Below are 14,364 nucleotides of genomic sequence, written 5' to 3'. Positions count from 1 at the left end.
GCCAGGAGTTTTGGCAGGCCCGCTCTTAGTATGCTTGGTGACTTCAATAAGCCATGTGTGTTAGCCAGCCCACTTTCAGTATGCTCTGGTGAGTGAGTGGGCCAGGAGTTTTGGCAGGCCCGCTCTTAGTATGCTGTGGTGACTTCACTAAGCCATGTGTGTTAGCCAGCCCACTTTCAGTGTGCTCTGGTGAGTGAGTGGACCAGGAGTTTTGGCAGGCCCGCTCTTAGTATGCTGTGGTGACTTCACTAAGCCATGTGTGTTAGCCAGCCCACTTTCAGTATGCTCTGGTGAGTGAGTGGGCCAGGAGTTTTGGCAGGCCGGCTCTTAGTATGCTGTGGTGACTTCAATAAGCCATGTGTGTTAGCCAGCCCGCTTGCAGTGTGCTCTGGTTAGTGAGTGGACCAGGAGTTTTGGCAGGCCCGCTCTTAGTATGCTGTGGTGACTTCACTAAGCCATGTGTGTTAGCCAGCCCACTTTCAGTATGCTCTGGTGAGTGAGTGGGCCAGGAGTTTTGGCAGGCCCGCTCTTAGTATGCTGTGGTGACTTCACTAAGCCATGTGTGTTAGCCAGCCAGCTTTCAGTATGCTCTGGTGAGTGAGTGGGCCAGGAGTTTTGGCAGGCCGGCTCTTAGTATGCTGTGGTGACTTCACTAAGCCATGTGTGTTAGCCAGCCCACTTTCAGTATGCTCTGGTGAGTGAGTGGGCCAGGAGTTTTGGCAGGCCCGCTCTTAGTATGCTGTGGTGACTTCACTAAGCCATGTGTGTTAGCCAGCCCGCTTTCAGTGTGCTCTGGTGAGTGAGTGGACCAGGAGTTTTGGCAGGCCCGCTCTTAGTATGCTGTGGCGACTTCACTAAGCCATGTGTGTTAGCCAGCCCACTTTCAGTATGCTCTGGTGAGTGAGTGGGCCAGGAGTTTTGGCAGGCCGGCTCTTAGTATGCTTGGTGACTTCACTAAGCCATGTGTGTTAGCCAGCTCACTTTCAGTGTGCTCTGGTGAGTGAGTGGACCAGGAGTTTTGGCAGGCCCGCTCTTAGTATGCTGTGGTGACTTCACTAAGCCATGTGTGTTAGCCAGCCCGCTTTCAGTGTGCTCTGGTGAGTGAGTGGACCAGGAGTTTTGGCAGGCCCGCTCTTAGTATGCTGTGGCGACTTCACTAAGCCATGTGTGTTAGCCAGCCCACTTTCAGTATGCTCTGGTGAGTGAGTGGGCCAGGAGTTTTGGCAGGCCGGCTCTTAGTATGCTTGGTGACTTCACTAAGCCATGTGTGTTAGCCAGCTCACTTTCAGTGTGCTCTGGTGAGTGAGTGGACCAGGAGTTTTGGCAGGCCTGCTCTTAGTATGCTGTGGTGACTTCACTAAGCCATGTGTGTTAGCCAGCCCGCTTTCAGTGTGCTCTGGTGAGTGAGTGGACCAGGAGTTTTGGCAGGCCCGCTCTTAGTATGCTGTGGTGACTTCACTAAGCCATGTGTGTTAGCCAGCCCACTTTCAGTATGCTCTGGTGAGGGAGTGGGCCAGGAGTTTTGGTAGGCCCGCTCTTAGTATGCTGTGGTGACTTCACTAAGCCATGTGTGTTAGCCAGCCCGCTTTCAGTGTGCTCTGGTGAGTGAGTGGACCAGGAGTTTTGGCAGGCCCGCTCTTAGTATGCTGTGGTGACTTCACTAAGCCATGTGTGTTAGCCAGCCCACTTTCAGTATGCTCTGGTGAGTGAGTGGACCAGGAGTTTTGGCAGGCCCGCTCTTAGTATGCTGTGGTGACTTCACTAAGCCATGTGTGTTAGCCAGCCCACTTTCAGTATGCTCTGGTGAGTGAGTGGGCCAGGAGTTTTGGCAGGCCCGCTCTTAGTATGCTGTGGTGACTTCAATAAGCCATGTGTGTTAGCCAGCCCACTTTCAGTATGCTCTGGTGAGGGAGTGGGCCAGGAGTTTTGGCAGGCCCGCTCTTAGTATGCTGTGGTGACTTCACTAAGCCATGTGTGTTAGCCAGCCCGCTTTCAGTATGCTTTGGTGAGGGAGTGGGCCATGTGTGCTTGCTGGCCTGCTCTTAGCATGCTCTGCTGACTGGTTGGGCTGGAATCCCAGGTGTCTTTGTTGTTGGTTTTAGTTCAGGTTGACATGTTCATCAACAAGTTGACATTATGATACCACAGTAATAATTTAAACGCAATTCACAATTCTGCAATCTCTTCAATCCTTACGCATCTGATAAACATAGTTGTGACAGTATAATAATTTTGGCCATTTCTGCAGATTTAAAGGCAATACCTTAGGACTGTGTAATTAGAGAATAATATCTGGGCATGTCAGTGTAAATCATTTTACTTTATTTTGGTTTTGAGGCCAATTTGAACATATCACAGTTTGGAACATTATGCAGTTTTATGAACTGCTTAATCAGGCGAGCTACCAGAATTCTCTGAATACATTGTTTAAAATTATTTTTCATCAATCGCTTATTAAGAGTAATTGATAAGTTCCTGTTCCGGTGTAAACAAGCCTTCGCGGAAAGTCTATACTGGTGGCCCTTCTGTTCATTCAGGCATGCTCCATTGGCAGGCCACTGCACGCAATACATGTTCGTTTTGTTCACCGAAGTAATTTTCACTGTACACATGTGTAACCGTAGTCATTATTAATTAGTACAAAATGTTATTGTCTTTCCTTTGCTATGTTATCTTTCCTCTATATTGCAGGTATTGTAGGCATGGCATTGCCAGAAAGCCATACTGTCAAGGCCGCGTGCTGTTTCTTGGTATGAAATTTTCATTTTTATTTTGCTCATTTTTTCACTTTTAGCCTTTCATAGTGAGCATTGACCTCGTGGAAATTATCAGTTCTCACATGGAATTAACCTTGCCCTGTCTGTTGGTCAGATTTGTATCTCTAGTAGTAAATAACTAGCTGTGGAGATCTACTAATAAGAAAACAGAAAAACTACCAGGAAGTTTGAAAGATTCTGCCAGGAAGGCCTAATTACAACAACAAAGTGACATACGTTTTTCACGCTTAAAATCAGTCGTGCTGTTAGTTATGAGTAACAAGGTATTATGTCCGGAAATTATATGTATTATTGTCTCTTTAATCGTTCAAGGGGGAGTTCATGATGGCGGGCAGCTCAAGTCCTGAAATCCACGAAGTCACATTATCCAATGCTCATCACCTCATTGATCAGCTGCTTAGGGTAATTATATCCTTTCTTCTTTGTTAAGTGTAGAGTAAGTATTGTAATGGGGTATATCCCCATCCCTTTAGTTTGTTAATTGAAGGTTTCATTACCCTGTGCTACAGTGAACCACTCTGCTGGTGTGTCACTGTGTGTGTGTGTGTGTGTGCTGTTTGTTTACAGTGTATAGGAGGTTTATCACCTCGGAGTGTGATGGATCACATGGCTGATGTGTCTCTGGATGTGTGTACTGTTTGTTTACAGTGTATAGGAGGTTTATCACCTCGTTTTGTGATGGATCACATGGCTGGTGTGTTACTGTATGTGTGTACTGTTTGTTTACAGTGTATAGGAGGTTTATCACCTTGGGGTGTGATGGATCACATGGCTGATGTGTCACTGTATGTGTGTACTGTTTGTTTACAGTGTATAGGAGGTTTATCACCTTGGGGTGTGATGGATCACATGGCTGGTGTGTCACTGTGTGTGTGTACTGTTTGTTTACAGTGTATAGGAGGTTTATCACCTTGGGGTGTGATGGATCACATGGCTGGTGTGTCTCTGTATGTGTGTACTGTTTGTTTACAGTGTATAGGAGGTTCATCACCTCGGGGTGTGATGGATCACATGGCTGGTGGTTTACTGTATGTGTGTACTGTTTGTTTACAGTGTATAGGAGGTTTATCACCTCGGGGTGTGATGGATCACATGGCTGGTGTGTCACTGTATGTGTGTACTGTTTGTTTACAGTGTATAGGAGGTTTATCACCTTGGGGTGTGATGGATCACATGGCTGGTGTGTTACTGTGTGTGTGTACTGTTTGTTTACAGTGTATAGGAGGTTCATCACCTCGGGGTGTGATGGATCACATGGCTGGTGTGTCACTGTGTGTGTGCTGTTTGTTTACAGTGTATAGGAGGTTTATCACCTCGGGGTGTGATGGATCACATGGCTGGTGTGTTACTGTATGTGTGTACTGTTTGTTTACAGTGTATGGGAGGTTTATCACCCAGGGTTGTGATGGATCACATGGCTGGTGTGTCATTGTGTGTGTGTACTGTTTGTTTACAGTGTATGGGAGGTTTATCACCTCGTGGTGTGATGGATCACATGGCTGGTGTGTCACTGTGTGTGTGTACTGTTTGTTTACAGTGTATAGGAGGTTTATCACCTTGGGGTGTGATGGATCACATGGCTGGTGTGTCACTGTATGTGTGTACTGTCTGTTTACAGTGTATAGGAGGTTCATCACCTCGGGTGTGATGGATCACATGGCTGGTGTGTCACTGTGTGTGTGTACTGTTTGTTTACAGTGTATAGGAGGTTTATCACCTCGGAGTGTGATGGATCACATGGCTGGTGTGTCTCTGTATGTGTGTACTGTTTGTTTACAGTGTATAGGAGGTTCATCACCTCGGGGTGTGATGGATCACATGGCTGGTGGTTTACTGTATGTGTGTACTGTTTGTTTACAGTGTATAGGAGGTTTATCACCTCGGGGTGTGATGGATCACATGGCTGGTGTGTCACTGTATGTGTGTGCTGTTTGTTTACAGTGTATAGGAGGTTCATCACCTCGGGGTGTGATGGATCACATGGCTGGTGTGTCACTGTATGTGTGTACTGTTTGTTTACAGTGTATAGGAGGTTTATCACCTCGGAGTGTGATGGATCACATGGCTGGTGTGTCACTGTATGTGTGTACTGTTTGTTTACAGTGTATAGGAGGTTTATCACCTCGGAGTGTGATGGATCACATGGCTGGTGTGTCACTGTGTGTGTGTACTGTCTGTTTACAGTGTATAGGAGGTTTATCACCTTGGGGTGTGATGGATCACATGGCTGGTGTGTCACTGTATGTGTGTACTGTCTGTTTACAGTGTATAGGAGGTTTATCACCTCGGGGTGTGATGGATCACATGGCTGGTGTGTCACTGTATGTGTGTACTGTTTGTTTACAGTGTATAGGAGGTTTATCACCTCGGAGTGTGATGGATCACATGGCTGGTGTGTCACTGTATGTGTGTACTGTCTGTTTACAGTGTATAGGAGGTTTATCACCGCGGGGTGTGATGGATCTCATGGCTGGTGGTTTACTGTATATGTGTACTGTTTGTTTACAGTGTATAGGAGGTTCATCACCTCGGGGTGTGATGGATCACATGGCTGATGTGTTACTGTCGGTATGCAAGGCTCACACACAACACATCCACAAATGGTTGGAGGTTATGGTAGACAAGGAAGGTTATCCATCAATACGATTGCAAAAGGAAGACAAACAAAAGTTCATCAAAAATATTATGAGGTGAGTGAGCAAATTATCCCAATGTAAAGCTCAGACTAAATAAAGAAGGGCATTCAGTGACTCAGTCATTAACAGTGTCACTCTTGTCAAAAGATTTGTCAGGTGCCTGACTCAATACTCAACAAAGTGTGGTGCTGGTAGTTTCTTTGAGCTCTGTTCCATTGTGTCCCCCGATAGAAACTGGCTTTGAAATTTTTGAGTGTGTAAAAACTATGAAATAAGTACTAATGAAATTTTGCTTGTATATAAAAAGAATGGACAAGTTAAAACAGTTACTAAATGCAGTCACAATACAGCATATTTATCTTTTGTTCAGACACACCCACAGACTTTGTGATTATGATGATTGGTTGTTTTATAAAAAAAAAACAGAAATCCTGTGAATAAGAGAAGGGTACGCGAGGCTGTCACAGAATTCACCTTCCTGGCTCGAGGGCTGATGGGAACAGAATACGCTGCACACTCTACACCGATGATCTAGGTCAAGGTCGATATCGTGAAGATTGTGGATGGTGATGATGGACTGACAGGATGGGAAATCCAGGCAGTGCAAGGAGGGTATCTGTAGGGGCTGGGGATGATCTGATTTGGGGTATGTGGGTGGGTTCTGCAGCAAAAGACTGTGGTAGACAAACTCTCTTAACATGTCCATGGGCTGGCCGACTTAGCCCATTGACTGTGTCTGTTCGAATCTTTGGTGAAGTGTGAATACACAAGATAAGATCTGGAAAAAAGGTGGAAAAAATGTTTAACATACAATGTAGGAATATGTGAGACGAATGAAAATCAACCACAGTACAAATTTACCATGCCGTAAGGGACACTACAGCTGGCACTTGTTCTTAACTTCATGTAAAGCCCAGATTTAACAAAAGTTCTAGTTTCTGGTGTATAGGCTGTGTTCCACACTGATTTTTACCAACTATGTTGTGAGACAACAAAGGGTTGTTGTTGTAGTATAACTCAGGTGCTGTATAGTTAGTTTCCTATATATTCTGTACAGTATAAAATATCTAACAGTGTTTTGAGTTGAAATTTGAAAGAGCAAAATACTACTGTTTCTTCCCCTGGGTTGATGATAGTCTGCATATTTTTGTTTTTAAAGATACTACGCTGCATTATCAAAACACAACTGGTAACCTGCATAGGTTTTTTTTGTTTGAAAGATATTATGATGCATTATGAAAACATAATTGCACATGTTTTTTAGGTTTTGTGATGTACCCAGTAGCCTGGTAACTCTGTCAAGTGACTACTAATGTAAACAGTTTGACTTTACTCTGAACATTCAGCCCTAACGTCAGACTCCCAATCTTTTCTGTCTGCAGTGTAAAGCAGTGCATCAATGAGTTTTAAAGTTACAAGTTGTGTGACTAATTAACAGATCTCAGGGGCAATAATAAAGCCTTAAAAATGTGCTAGAGGAGCCATCTTGGCGGACAAACTGACAGCTTCAAGAAAATATACTGTTCTCACATTGATGTAAAATTTTGATTGACAATGCCAACTGATCACTTGTTTCTCTCCAGTTAAAAAAAAAATTATGATTGTGTATTGCAAAGGTTGTGTATAGAATCTCGAACAAGTGACAAGTGTGTTACTGTATGTACTGCGTTAATCCATGTGTAAGCGTAAGCATTTTTGTGTAGTCATTGGATTGTATTTAGAACACGTCGTGATAAATGCTGATAAAATTAATAAATTTTTACTAATTCTGTTCCAATTTGACTGTTATTGCTGGAGAGATACTGAATCATGGGGATATACTGCTATGTCTTTCCAATCTTAAGGTGCTGTCATATGAGAAATGTGTAACTTTGATATTCATGCATGTTTAAAAATGATAACATGAACAAACATGTAAAAAGTGAACGGTATTTATGTTGAGCATATGTGTAGGTAGGAAATATGTCATTAAAAAACTGAAATGTTTTCCTCAACTCTTTGGATATGGCTATTTATTTGTACAGTGCTATCAAAATGTTTCCTAACTAGTGCATTATATAAACAAGTTGTTTACTGTCAACTCTTTCATAAGAACCCCACATCATATTTTCTAATACATGTACATCTAACTTGTAATGTTTTTCTGTATAATCAATGTTTTTTTGTTGTTTTTTGTTTACACATGAAAAGCTGATTTGTAATTAGTTGTTCATTTTATGGTTGATTACCAATGGCTATTTGACCAGGCTAGATGTGTTATAGCATCTAATTGTGTACATTTAGTGCTCATCAGATATTTAATTTCCAGGACTCCATTCATTTCCTTTTTTTTTCCATGGGAACAGACTTTACTGAAGAGTGCTGCCTGTCTAGTCTTTTGTAGACACAAGTCATATTAGGTGCCATCATTGTCAGAAACTGTGAGCCATGACAGAGGAATAAGATTGGTGGATATTTGAATCAGGTTGTATTAAGAAATAATCATGAATATAGTGATTGTTTATGAAACAATTTCAAACCTCTGTTTGTTGAGATATGTGAATTTTTGAGAAGGAAATTAGGTTTGAATGATTGTTCATGTTTCAGTGTTTGTGTGGATGTACATACTTGTGTTTCAAAATGACCTCAGAAAACTGCTTCCAAATTCCATTCCTCGTTTGTAATCATTAGTAACTATTAGCTGTTGGGTTTGAGGGTCCTTGACCAGCTGAGCACTACTACACCAGTCACAAAGTTGCCATGGTGAGCTAATTTGATTGTAACTACCACAGCAGCCACAAAGCTGTGATGATAAGCTTAGTTGATTCAACTACCACAGCAGCCACAAACCTGTCATGATGAGCTATTTTGATTGTAACTACCACAGCAGCCGTGATGAGCTAATTTGATTGTAACTACCACAGCAGCCACAAAGCTGCCATGATAAGCTTAGTTGATTCAACTTCCACAGCAGCCACAAACCTCTCACGATGAGTTATTTTGATTGTAACTACCACAGCAGCCATGATGAGCTAATTTGATTGTAACTACCACAGCAGTCACAAAGCTGCAATGATAGGCTTGGTTCATTGTAACTACCACAGCAGCCATGAGGCTGCCATTATAAATTAATTTGATTGTAATTACCACAGCTGCCACAAGGTTGCCATGATAAGCTAATTGGATTGTGATTACCACAGCAACTACAAAGCTGCCATTATGGGTCAAGTTGATTGTAACTACCATGGCAGACATATAGCTGTCATCATGGGATGGTTGACAAAGCTGCCATGATAGGCTAATTAGCTACCACGATAACCAACGTTAAAAGGCATCTATACATGTAGTTAGATTCAAATTAGCTTACAATATCTTGGTTCAACAGGGCTCTGATATACAGTTATGACCAGTTTATATAATTTTATGCTCTACAAATCTTATGCAAGTTTTTGGTTATTTTCATTTACTGCAAAATTAGAAGTGTCCAACTATTTAACTGTTCTACTGAACTGAAGTTGATAGGTATTTGCTATTATTAATGCCTCGTGAATTCAATAAACATGTTTATTGGCATAACACTATTTTATGAGCATAAAAGATGAAAAAAGAAACACCAAGATAAAGTTAATTATATGGGCTGTGGAAGTGAAAAAAAGATAATTTCGTACCTTACAAACTGAAATGCTGTGTGTTTTTAATAGCCGTTTTAGTGGACTGCAAAACTGAACTGTGTCCTGTTGTAAGGTAGTGCACGGGTGACATACATATTTCAGATTGTAAAGTTAAGTTTATTTATTTACGGGCTGATTTCTTAATATTACCTTATTTCATTTACTTGTCATGTTTTAGGCTTAGCTGTCATTTTCTATGACCACACCTTGTCGGTTTTGTGTTATAATGGCTTGCTCCTACAAATATCAAAAACTTTTATAGCGCAAAGTAAATGACCATTCATATCATTACAGCCACTACGTGTATATATGCACAGGTCTGCCTTTGAGTGCAAGTAAAACACAATTTTTGTGGTTTATTAATTGAACAGACTAAAATTTGAGTGTGACTGAATTCAGATTCAGTTTGGTCAAAACTATATTCGGGCTGTCCATAAGCCATCAAATATGGTTTGGGTTAAAAGGGATATTTTTGTTTTTTCTGTGAAAAAAAAGTTGTTAAAATGTGTAAAAGTTGTTCAATGATGCTAATATGGATACTTTTTTTCTACCCTGATAGTAAATCCTAAATGGCTGTCCATATACATGTCTGTTGTCCAGTGCTTCGACGCCACGACCACGTTTTCTGTGATGTACTTTTGTCATAAAGAAGAAAACTATGATGAACAAATGAAATGCCACAGTGTGAGAGCTGTTTTCAATACTGTTTCTTATAAAATTAATGCTATCGTTTTTATACTCCGAAATGTAGACGCTTTGGTGACTTATTTTTTGGCGTGAGATCGTCATATGTCACGTCGTCGAACTGGAAGTTCAGCGATTTTCGTCAGCGGTCTCGCCACGATATGGCTGAAATGTGGCCTGTGTGGCGTTAAATTTTATTCCTTAGTTCATTCGTTTGTAGATTACACGTACAGCGTTTCTCCAAGGCCTAGTGGTTAGTGTCGTATAGCAGCACAATGAACGAAGAGCATTTCAGCGATGCGGTCGATTTGAGTTCAAGTCCAGCTCATGCTGGCTTTCTCTCTGGTTCACCGCGCATGTGACGTATAGATGTCAAGACCATAGTGTAAAAAGGCAGCAATCTGAGGATGGTCGTGAGTTTTCAACAGGCTCTGTGCGGTTCCCTCCCACCGTAGTGCTGGCCTCCGCCGTATAAGTGATTCCCTCCCACCGTAGTGCTGGCCTCCGCCATATAAGTGAAATATTCTTGAGTACGGCGTAAAACACCAGTGAAACAAATAAATAACTGGCAGCCAGGTTTATGGATGAATGAAACCGGAGTGCCTACCATACACTACTCCAAGTGGCAGATTAACTACCACGAGAATGGGGAATCCACAGGTTTGAAGGTAAGACGGCAATGTGCGGATGGTTGTGCATGGGTTTTCCCCTAGGCTCTGCAAGGTTTCCTCCAACCATAATGCTGTCCGCCGTCGTATAAATGAAATATTCTTGAGCATGGCGTAAAACACCAATAATTAAATATAATTGAATCCCTTGATTTGAGGATGCCATGGGCATCATAGCTATGTGGCGAGACGGATACTGTCATTCCTGTCCGCTATAAAGTACCAGGAGATATATACATGTTTATACTGCCAAAACATGGGGATTTCCCTTCTACACCAAACGTCCGTATCACCTCAGTGCCCCAAAAGTAAACTTATCTTGTGGTTTTCCTGTCGGACAAAAAACGCAAACTTACAATAGCTCCAACATTCCGCAGAAGGCCAATTTCGTCTTGCTTCCGAAGGCCATCGATATATGTGAATGGCCCATGCTGAAAGATAGGGATGTCGAAACGCACATGGTACGGTTAGGCAGAGAATGGGCCCCAGAGAGGGGTGATAAGAAATGCAATGGACCTGGCACGATAAAGCGAGAAATTGGCCCCAGTGCAAGAAACTGTACACTGCAATAAGCGAAAATGACTATACATCCCTGGGCCCAGTAGTTCAAACCTGGTTTTAGACTTAATACTAGGTTTAACTTTAAGCCAAGTCTTCAATTTTGTGCTTAGCCAAAAAATTTTGTGTAATATTATATTAAATGTGAACTAAAATTGCTGCTGGGTTTGGTTAGTGTTAAATATTAAATATGATTTAATACCAGTATTAGCTAATACACTTTTGAACAACTGGGCCCATGCAGAGTGACACTCTCGTAAGGCTACTTCTTTTTTCAGTTCTGTTTACTCTTCTTTTCTTGTTATATGGCAAGCATGCAACCTATAAACCTCCAAAGAGGCAATGAAGGGATACAGAGATCATAAAATGGTAACCTCGTCACAATGAAATATCTTTTTGCATTAGACACTGTAGATTGGGAGAAATCACTACACCACAAATGGAAGCTTCTGACTTATAATAATAATATGTAACAAATATTTATAATTCCGCTACACGTAACATTTTAATGCTAGACGACCACGTGCTCTGCAGCCAGGATTCACGTATGATTTCACCATAGTTGCTACAAGTTGTGTATACCATACCTTAAACAGTTATCCATTCAAATTCATGATACGTGGGAAGGTCAGCCAGCAACCTGCGGTTGGTCTTGGGTTTCCCCCGGGCACTGCCCGGTTTCCACCCACCATAATGCTGGCCGCCGTCGTATAAGTGAAATATTATTGAGTACGGCGTAAAACACCAATCAAATAAATAAATAAATTCATGATAACACTTATTTTAATGCAAGATGGCCTATAAATCTTTACTCATACAAAAGTATGATTTCGAAGAAAAAAAAACAAGAACCACAAAGATTCGAACTCTTCCCAGTTCTCCCCAGATTGTTCGTTAGTTCGCTGTAGTATGTAAGATGCCTTACACATCTTACACATGTGGCAGAAATACGTGTTTTAAACTTACTAAACTATGAAAAAAATGACAACATATGTCTTACATGTGAAAACAAACGTTAGCCAAAACAAAACTTGGACAGCACGCGCAAATACATAGGCGTATTTGAAAGTTTCAGTAAAAATATTTTTCTGGTTAACGTTGATCTTCACACTGTAAATTTGAAAATTTAAAAAATGCAGTTTTGGCAGGTTATTACTAAGCTATCATTCCTCTCCGGCCGTACTTGGAAAGGTCTTGCAGTAACCTGCGGATGGTCGTGGGTAATGCTGGCCGCTGTCGTATAAGTGAAATGTTCTTGAGTACGGCGTAAAACACCAAATAAATAAATACTAAGCAACCATCTATTTTAAGATCGAAGTGCCCATTAAAGTTTCACGGTCATTAAAGAAGATGCACTCTAGATAATTTTTAGTTCAAACGAGGCACTTAATTTACTGTTAAGATCAGCGTTAGCCACGCAGAAAAATATTTTTACTGAAACAGTCACGTGCCGTTTGCATTTCTGTGTGTGTTAAAGTTTTGGTTACTGTTTGTTTTCATCTTCAAGACATAAACTTTATAATGCATGTGATCAGGTTTGACATATTTTAGCAAGTTTAAAATCCGCATTTCTTCCCAAATCGGTGTGGCATCCTTCATGGTGCCGTACATAAGACTAATGAAGTCACCGTGGAAAACAGTTCGAATCTTAGTGGATCTTTTTATTTCTTTGGAAAAATGTACTTTTGTGTGTGTTAAGATATAGGCCAACTTGTATTAAATAAATAAGTGTTGTCATGAATTAGAATCGATAATTATTAAGGTATGCTAATGTAGCATGTTGGAAAGATACCAGATACATAGGGGAATCCTTCTGAAGAGCACATGTGGTCGTCTATCATTAACTTGTCACGCTAGGTGTAACATGTGGAAGTTACGTTTGTTATACATTCATTTTATTTATTTGACCTGTATTTGTATGGTGATAGGATAGTTGACCTAATGTTATTGTATTTTTGAATTTCGACTTTAAAATCTGATCTGGATTTATTGCAATATGCTTTTTTATCTTAAAAAATGCTTTTTTCTTGAATCGTTAAAAACTGGTATAAAGGAAACAAACGGATGCGATCAGTGTTATTTATTTGCTTGTTTGTTGGACTGATTGAGCGAAGGTTATGGGTGAAAGAAATCACCAACCTTCAACAGACGCCCGACAAACCTCCGGGCTTAAAGTTACAGTCGAACTCCGATGAATCAGAGAAGGGAAGGTTATAATGGATGGTTATGCACTGCATGTGTTAGGCATAATCGGCTGGTTAAACGAGTAATTTTTGAAGATTATTGGTAAAAAAAACAACTAACAAAGGAATTCCAGTTCATCCAGGACAAATGAAAGTCATAAAGGTATGCTAAGTTCAACAGTTTAACAATATTGTTGTTAACGATGAACTAAAAAATGAATAAACCATAGGGTGTTAGCACAAGATAAGCACCGAATTGTAGAGAGCCGTGTGGCGGTATTTATATATACATATACATGTTATCAAAAGGTGATCCTACAGCCCTCTTGCAAGAATTTTACTTATTTTATTAACATTAGATTCACGTTTCATAACTATCACTGGATATAAGGTATTTCAGAACAAAAATAAATAATTGTAAGTTTGCCACAGTGATGATTGGTGGAAAGTCCTCAGTGGCAGCATGCATAGCCTTAACTGACTTCGTGATTTGGGTAGTAATTATAGCTTTTATCATGAATTTACTTTCTTACATGCGCTCGATAGAAACATATGGGGATTCTCGTGGATTAATAGTTTTGGATACATTTCTTCAAAACTTACACATCACAATGGCTTTATTGTCTATAAAAAGAGATAGGGCTGCATCTGTGCACTGAGCCGTGTTAAGCAGCATTCTCATGTTAACCATTCTCGTCCTGATACCAGCCGAGCATGCACTTGTAATCAGGTTTGGCAAAAAATTTCGCAAGGCTAATCATATTTCATTGTTATATGTCAGCGAAGTATTTTAATCAGATTTTATCACGGAAGAAAAATTGTCTCAACTACCCATTGTTATCAAGAACATTGTGTTCTTGAGTGACTTTACATACACAAGTACCTGGGCATGTCGCAGACATCACGAAATGATATAAATATAGCCCATATGTATTATACAATGATGTATTTAAACACCTGAATGAATTTATAACATAACATATGCGCCATCATAAACATCCCGCCGATTTGTTTGTGCAGGCTATTGGGCGACGCTGGATTTTTCTATAAGCCCGTCTGTCCCTCGCCCCAATTAATCTTGTCACCAAAAGTCCAGCCGCCAGATTTTGCTTTCCTGTAATACAAGTATTCATGTCGGCTCTTATTTTGGCAATATAATTTCACTTTTGATCTTTCAGACTTCGCAGCGTAAATGAGTACCCCGGTCC

The 14,364-nt window shown here is 40.9% G+C and overlaps 1 protein-coding gene across 1 annotated transcript in view; it reads left to right on the top strand.

Moving 5' to 3' along the window:
• The window catches only part of LOC135469884 (importin-13-like), a 46,565-nt gene extending 36,878 nt beyond the window's left edge, over positions 1 to 9,687 (top strand). The window contains exons 26-29 of the mRNA XM_064748516.1: positions 2,692 to 2,750; positions 3,090 to 3,179; positions 5,286 to 5,467; positions 5,840 to 9,687. Coding sequence (XP_064604586.1) covers positions 2,692 to 2,750; positions 3,090 to 3,179; positions 5,286 to 5,467; positions 5,840 to 5,948 — 440 coding nt within the window. The 3' untranslated portion in view covers positions 5,949 to 9,687. The remainder of the gene's footprint in view (positions 1 to 2,691; positions 2,751 to 3,089; positions 3,180 to 5,285; positions 5,468 to 5,839) is intronic.
• The last annotated feature ends 4,677 nt before the right edge of the window (positions 9,688 to 14,364 follow it).

The sequence above is a fragment of the Liolophura sinensis genome, chromosome 7, assembly GCF_032854445.1.
Source record: "Liolophura sinensis isolate JHLJ2023 chromosome 7, CUHK_Ljap_v2, whole genome shotgun sequence".
NCBI lineage: Eukaryota > Metazoa > Mollusca > Polyplacophora > Chitonida > Chitonidae > Liolophura > Liolophura sinensis.
Note: the sequence above shows the minus strand (reverse complement) of the source record. Positions and strands in the feature narration are given on the sequence as shown.